Source organism: Gorilla gorilla, chromosome 2 (assembly GCF_029281585.2).
Source record: "Gorilla gorilla gorilla isolate KB3781 chromosome 2, NHGRI_mGorGor1-v2.1_pri, whole genome shotgun sequence".
NCBI lineage: Eukaryota > Metazoa > Chordata > Mammalia > Primates > Hominidae > Gorilla > Gorilla gorilla.
The window spans coordinates 154,235,398-154,241,397 of record NC_086017.1 but is presented as its reverse complement, the minus strand read 5'-3'; the positions used below and the strand labels follow the sequence as shown (position 1 = coordinate 154,241,397).

Genomic DNA, 6,000 nt, shown 5'->3' with positions numbered 1-6,000 from the left:
GACCAATTATTTCTAAGCCTATACTAGAAACCAGTGTAAGATGGAATGCCAAAATCACCACCAACTCAACACGACCGTTATTTTTGCAAAGAAAGGTAGTTATATAAAATTCCATTCTCCCAGGCAATGAGCAGGGGAGAAAAACATGTTACTTTTTAAATGGCTACATTTGTAGGTTTTTGAGTATCAGCACCAAATGTTCACTTTTAATTATTCTGAACAAATTTTTAGGAATTAATGTTTCCTAACAAAATGGACTAACAAAACAGTGAATAAGGAAATAACTTTCAAGCAATATTTGCATGCTGATAAGAACCATTAAGTAAAACAGTGATTGGCTCATTTCCAAAGCTACTGTAGGTGTGCACCGTTTGGAAATAGTGTATCTCACTGCTCAGCTAATATAGCAACTCTCCAAACCATGGGTGCACATCTTATTTTGTGACTAGGCAAGATTAAGTAAAACAAGTTGAAAAGATTTTTTTTTAAAAAGCAAGCTAAATCAAAATAATCCATTGTTAGAACACTTTTCTACTTTCTCTTTTAGGGAGGAAAAAAAAACCCATCAAACCACTGTATGAAGTGCCTACATAAAAAACTGAAATCAAGATTCACAAATAATAGTGTCAGTTCAATTCTACATAACCCTTTATTATATTTATAGCAGTATTATGACCACCAACATTACACAAGTTTTATTTCTTCCTCATACCGTAGCAAATTTATTTTCATAATAGAGTTCAACTCTGCAAATGGTTTAAATCAACTTTTTGCACCTTGAATTTACAAACCATTAGATACGAAGTTTCCTGAAAAACATTTTATTTTTAAATTTTACTTAAAGCTATAACTAAACCCAAGTCTCTTGGGAGTGGGGGGGGGGGGGGACCAACTAAGCTGTTTAAACACAAACTTATAAAAAATATTCTGACGCCAGTGTTTGAAAGATAGCCTACAGAAGATTATAAAAGGTCAACGATCATACAAGAGAATTCTATGGTCAAACCTTGTTAGAAAATTTGTTTTACAAATAAACTTCTTTCATAATAGATGAGGAAATGAAAAGATATTTAATTTCCCCCTAAAAGTAAGTAGTTGCTCAGAACATGGGTTAGATGTATGGAAATCATATTGCTTCTGTGAAAAAATGTTTTAGCCAGGCATTCCACTAACAAAATGCCATGCCATATCTACCTAGTCTTTGATATCTGGGTATTAGTATTACCCAAGAGAAACTTATCAAAAGCAAATGGTTAGCAAACCGCTAAATAGGAGTCTCAGGTCCCTTAATTTGGATAGTCATCTTAGTAAATACAAAACTTAAGCTACTTGAACACTGGGGCTTATAAAGTGCATCAGATATAAGAAACACAACAGTAGTGTGAAACTCAGTAGGACTTTAAGGGACTTAATATCACCGGTGGGGCAAAAAAACAACATTATAGTTTTCTGTTCAGATTTTATTTGAAATCTAATTCAAACTGGCAAAGCTACAAAAGGGGGGAAGACATCTGTATTATTTTTGCTAAGTCACAACATCCTAAAACAAAATACTACTACTGTCAGCAGATCCATTATACACATTTCTGATGAAATCCATTAGAACAATAAAAATTTCATCTTGAGAAATAGCCACAATGAAAGTAATTTACACAATATAAAACAATGACAGATCTACAGATGCAGTTGCTCATGAGTTTACACATGCATACACAAACAAACAAAAAACCCCAGGAATGCTCTTTCATTTGATTTTTTGTTTTTTTTAAAAAACAGACCGTTCAGGCACAAAACAAATCGCATTTCCAATAAGTGACAGCATCTTAAAAATTTACGTCAGTGTTTGTTTTTCTTTGACTTTTTATGAGACCTGTGTGGAGATCTGGACTGGGATCTGGACTTCTTTCCTGATTTTTTAGGGGATCTAGACCGTGATCGCCTAGACCTTTTAGGTGTCCTTGAACCAGATGGTGATCTAAGGAAACAAACAAAAAAATCCCAATTGATAAAGTACTCATGTGATCAAAACTGTTTATCCTTAAACTATCGAAAATGATCTTTAACAGAGCACAGTGAAAAATTACTGCAATAAGACTATGAACTTCTAAGATTTAAACTCAATTGTACACACACACACACGGATTATTTTGTACTTACTATGCACTGCATCAATGATCATCAGTAGAGCGCTTGTTTATAAAGACAGATTTCTGTGCCTTATCACTGCTCTACTGAATCAAAATCTCTGGAGGATGGAACTAAGAATTTGCATTTTTAACAAGCTCCACAAGTGACTGATAACCCCCAAATTTGAACCTTTAATCTACAAGATAAAGTTCAAAGTTGCACCTAAGATCATTCACAAAATTTAAAAAACACAGCAGCTTTGAAGTTTATCATCCTGAAGCAAACAACTACTGCAGTATCATTCAAGGGCATCATTTAAGACATAATTTTGTAAATGCTCTTCATGAAGGATTACTCAAACCAATAAAGATACATGTACATATACATACATATATAACACATACATACATATATATACAGGTGCCATTTAGAAAAGGAGAAAGGTATTTATTCTGTAAAGATTTTACTAAAAATAGTTACAATAATAAAGTATTAGCATACAAAGCAGTTTTAGCACTCAGGAAAATTCCTCTATGTATCACCAGATAAATAAAACATTTCTGAACCATTTTTCTGGAACTAAAGGAAAAAAAAGTATACAAAATACTAAAATACATACTGAAAAAATGGTATTCGTGATATGTATTTCCAAAAATATCTACCCAAGAACTTGCTAATAATATTGCTATGGGGGAAAAATGTGTGTTTCTTTCAGCTTTGACAAAAATCAAATAATATTCTATAGAAACTAAAGAACAGAACGAAAAGTAAAGCAGCTAACCCTATTCCACAGAAAACACTGGATATGATGTTTAAAATACTTGGCTGGTCCTCACTTGTTGGAAGCCTTCACTTCAGTCATGAAAGAGATTGGGATGAGGAGGTGGGGAGGAATAACCAAAAATGAAAGTGTATCTCTTTGGTTTTCTAAAATCCTTAAAAAAAAAAAAAAAAATGTATGCCAACCAAATTATTTTCAAAAGCTGATGAAATGACAAGGAAACTGGTATCTGAAATATTAGCAAAAATGACTTGCATTTACCTTTTGGCTTTTTTGCTAACATCTCTAGGAGAGTCTTTGTGAGATGACCTGGACCGTGAGCTCTCTTTATGAGATCTTTCTGAACGCTCTGATCGCTCCGATTTTGGTGATGGGGATTTCACTCGTCTACCACTGCTACTGCGAGATGGGCTGGGGGAGGTACTGTGTCGCCTCTTCCTATGGAACAAAGCCCCCAAAACATTCCATAAATGAGCAAAGGATCAGGTATTCATTTTCCTTTACTAAATTAGCTATTAATTGCTACCAGCTTACTCTTTTATTCTAACCATGTAATGTTACTTTTAACAATACTCAAAGTCCTTTGTAACAAGAACAAATAAGTGTTAAAGATAGGTTGTCAAGAGACAACAACTGAATTCAACTAAATTGGATTTTCTCTTTGCAATAAGAGGTTATTGAAACAACTGGCAAAATCTAATTAAGGTCTCTGGATTAAATATCAGTTTTTAAAAATGTTAAATGAATGTGGTTAAGAGAATGGGGCATCATGTTGGCAAATTATTCTTAAATGGTTGGAGGTGGGACAGAAGAGGAAGAATAAAGCAGAAGTAGAAATACTTTTAACATTTGGGTAATGTGGGTGAAGGGTAACTATCAATTATACTATTCTTGCAACTTTCCTATAAATCTAAAACTATGTCAAAATAGTAATAAAAGACAAAAAAGTGACAGACTTTTAACCAATTGGCATAACTTGTTATTTGTAACTATCTGTAGCGTGACTAAGCTAGACTTTTATTTGCAATGGCTTGGTCTTTTTATTAGGAAAACCTCAGTTCAGTTAACGGAAACAATTTTCTTTACTCAATCAGAGATTTAGGAACCGTGAGAGTAAGACATAAAAACTGAAAGAGAAATGCTTTTGATTAGAATGAAGACTTAAAGTGAGCTATGGCCTATGTATACAATCTCCTTTCAAGATAAGACTAAGACTCAAATTTACAAGTAGCAGCCTCAGCACAGATACTGGAAAAAATGCTTAAATTGGATGCAACAAGGAAGATCTAGCAAGTTGTTTTGTTACTTAAACCTCAGGTTTGATATCTAATACTGTAATTGAATCCTTGCACTGAACTAAGGCTAAGGATACCATATAAACCATGTGAAGGGATGATGCCCTGGTTAACTAAGTCGAGTGCCAACTAAATGCCCCATTTCTCCGCTATTTCTGCCTTCTGCAAGCAGGACCCAAACAAGTTTATCATGAACAAACACTTCCAGTTTGCTGGCATCCATGATGAAAATATTATAAAACACCACTGCAAATCTTGAAACCAGTATATGCAATTAAATATGAGAAATGTTATACCTTTCCTTCCTTGTTGGAGTACACTCATCTTTTTCCTTCTTGTCTTTGGAGCGAGATTCCAATTTTTCTTTATCTTTCTTGTCTCTTTCTCGTTCTCTTTCTAACTCTTTCTCTTTCTCCTGTTATTTTTTATAGAAAATATTAAGTTGTTTAAAAATATCAATGTGGGTTAATCTCATTTATGGAACAATATCTTCTCTTACAGGAAATAATTTTTTAAATTACTACTTAAGGTACAATACTATTTTTAAAAAAAAGAATCTACCCCTTCAGGGAAACTAGTCATTTCTTTTGCTTATACTGAATAAAACTAATCCTAGCAACAGCAGCTATACATTTACTGAGTGCTTACCACAGGCCAAACAATATACTAAACAGCTTTCCACAGACCATTTCATGTAATCATTTAAAGCATCCCTAAGAAAATTACTATTATCCTCATTCTAGAGATGAAAATTGAGACTCAGAAAGATTAAGTACCATGTGCATGGTCACACAGGAGAGTCAGGTCAGAATTTGAGACCAAGCTCTAGAGTCAGAGCTCTTCCCCCACTGTCCCACCTGCCGAAAAATTCCAATCAGAAAAAGCTAACAATGTACTGCCCTTTCCATAAGTTACAATAAAATAGTCAGTAAAAGTGATCCCTCTAACTATAAACAAATTCATTTAATCAAAAAGAGCTCTTACCAAAGAAAAAAAGGCTAGAAAAGGAAAATGGTTATTCACAATAATCTTCCATCGAAATTTTATTAGTGGGAAACAAGTACCAATTACACTGCAAATTTTAAATCCTAAATACAAACTGACTACATGACTCTACAATCAACCAAAAAAAAAAAAAACAAACCAACACATTTGCTTATCCCCAGATGCTACAACTGCCACTTCTCATTTGAAATTCTGATTTTGGTATATAATTAAAGGAGTGGCTACAGACAATAAATCCACACAACTAACTTAGTTCTTCACTAAATGGAATTTAATTTCTCTATGATTCATATGCATCAAGCAAGCTATGTGATAGCTGATTCTTCTGATTTCTAAAAGGTGAAAAGAACCTATACCAGATGTTGGTGAACACTTTTTGTACAGAGCCAGACAGTAAATGCTCTCTGCTTTGTGGGCCACATACAGTCTCTGTCACAACTACTCAACTCTGCCACAGCAGAGTGAAAGCCACCCTACAAAATACCTAAGTCAATGTGCATGGCTGTGTTCTAATACAACTATTTACAGAATCAGGCAAGGACCATATTCCTTCTCTCCAATTATAATCATGGAGTGCAAAGGAGACTAAAATGGTAACACAAATATTATGTATTTTGTGCTTGCTACCATCAGAACAGTGAGCATCTCAAGGTGTAATCTCCTACGGGGTATAGGTAAGTAGCATCTTCTTATTTTTTTAGACAGAGTTTTTCACTCTTGTTGCCCAGGCTAGAGTGTAATAGCACAATCTCAGCTCACGACAACCTCCGCCTCCCGGGTTCAAGTGATTCT

The 6,000-nt window shown here is 34.1% G+C and overlaps 1 protein-coding gene across 1 annotated transcript in view; it reads right to left on the bottom strand.

The window, feature by feature from the left end:
* Positions 1-1,439: 1,439 nt before the first annotated feature.
* Positions 1,440-6,000, bottom strand: part of U2SURP (U2 snRNP associated SURP domain containing) — a 91,041-nt gene continuing 86,480 nt past the window's right edge. Inside the window, exons 30-32 of the mRNA XM_019024134.4 lie at positions 4,500-4,618; positions 3,170-3,346; positions 1,440-1,975 (exon numbers count right to left, since the gene is read on the bottom strand). Of these exons, the coding sequence (XP_018879679.1) occupies positions 1,837-1,975; positions 3,170-3,346; positions 4,500-4,618 (435 nt within the window). The 3' untranslated portion in view covers positions 1,440-1,836. The remainder of the gene's footprint in view (positions 1,976-3,169; positions 3,347-4,499; positions 4,619-6,000) is intronic.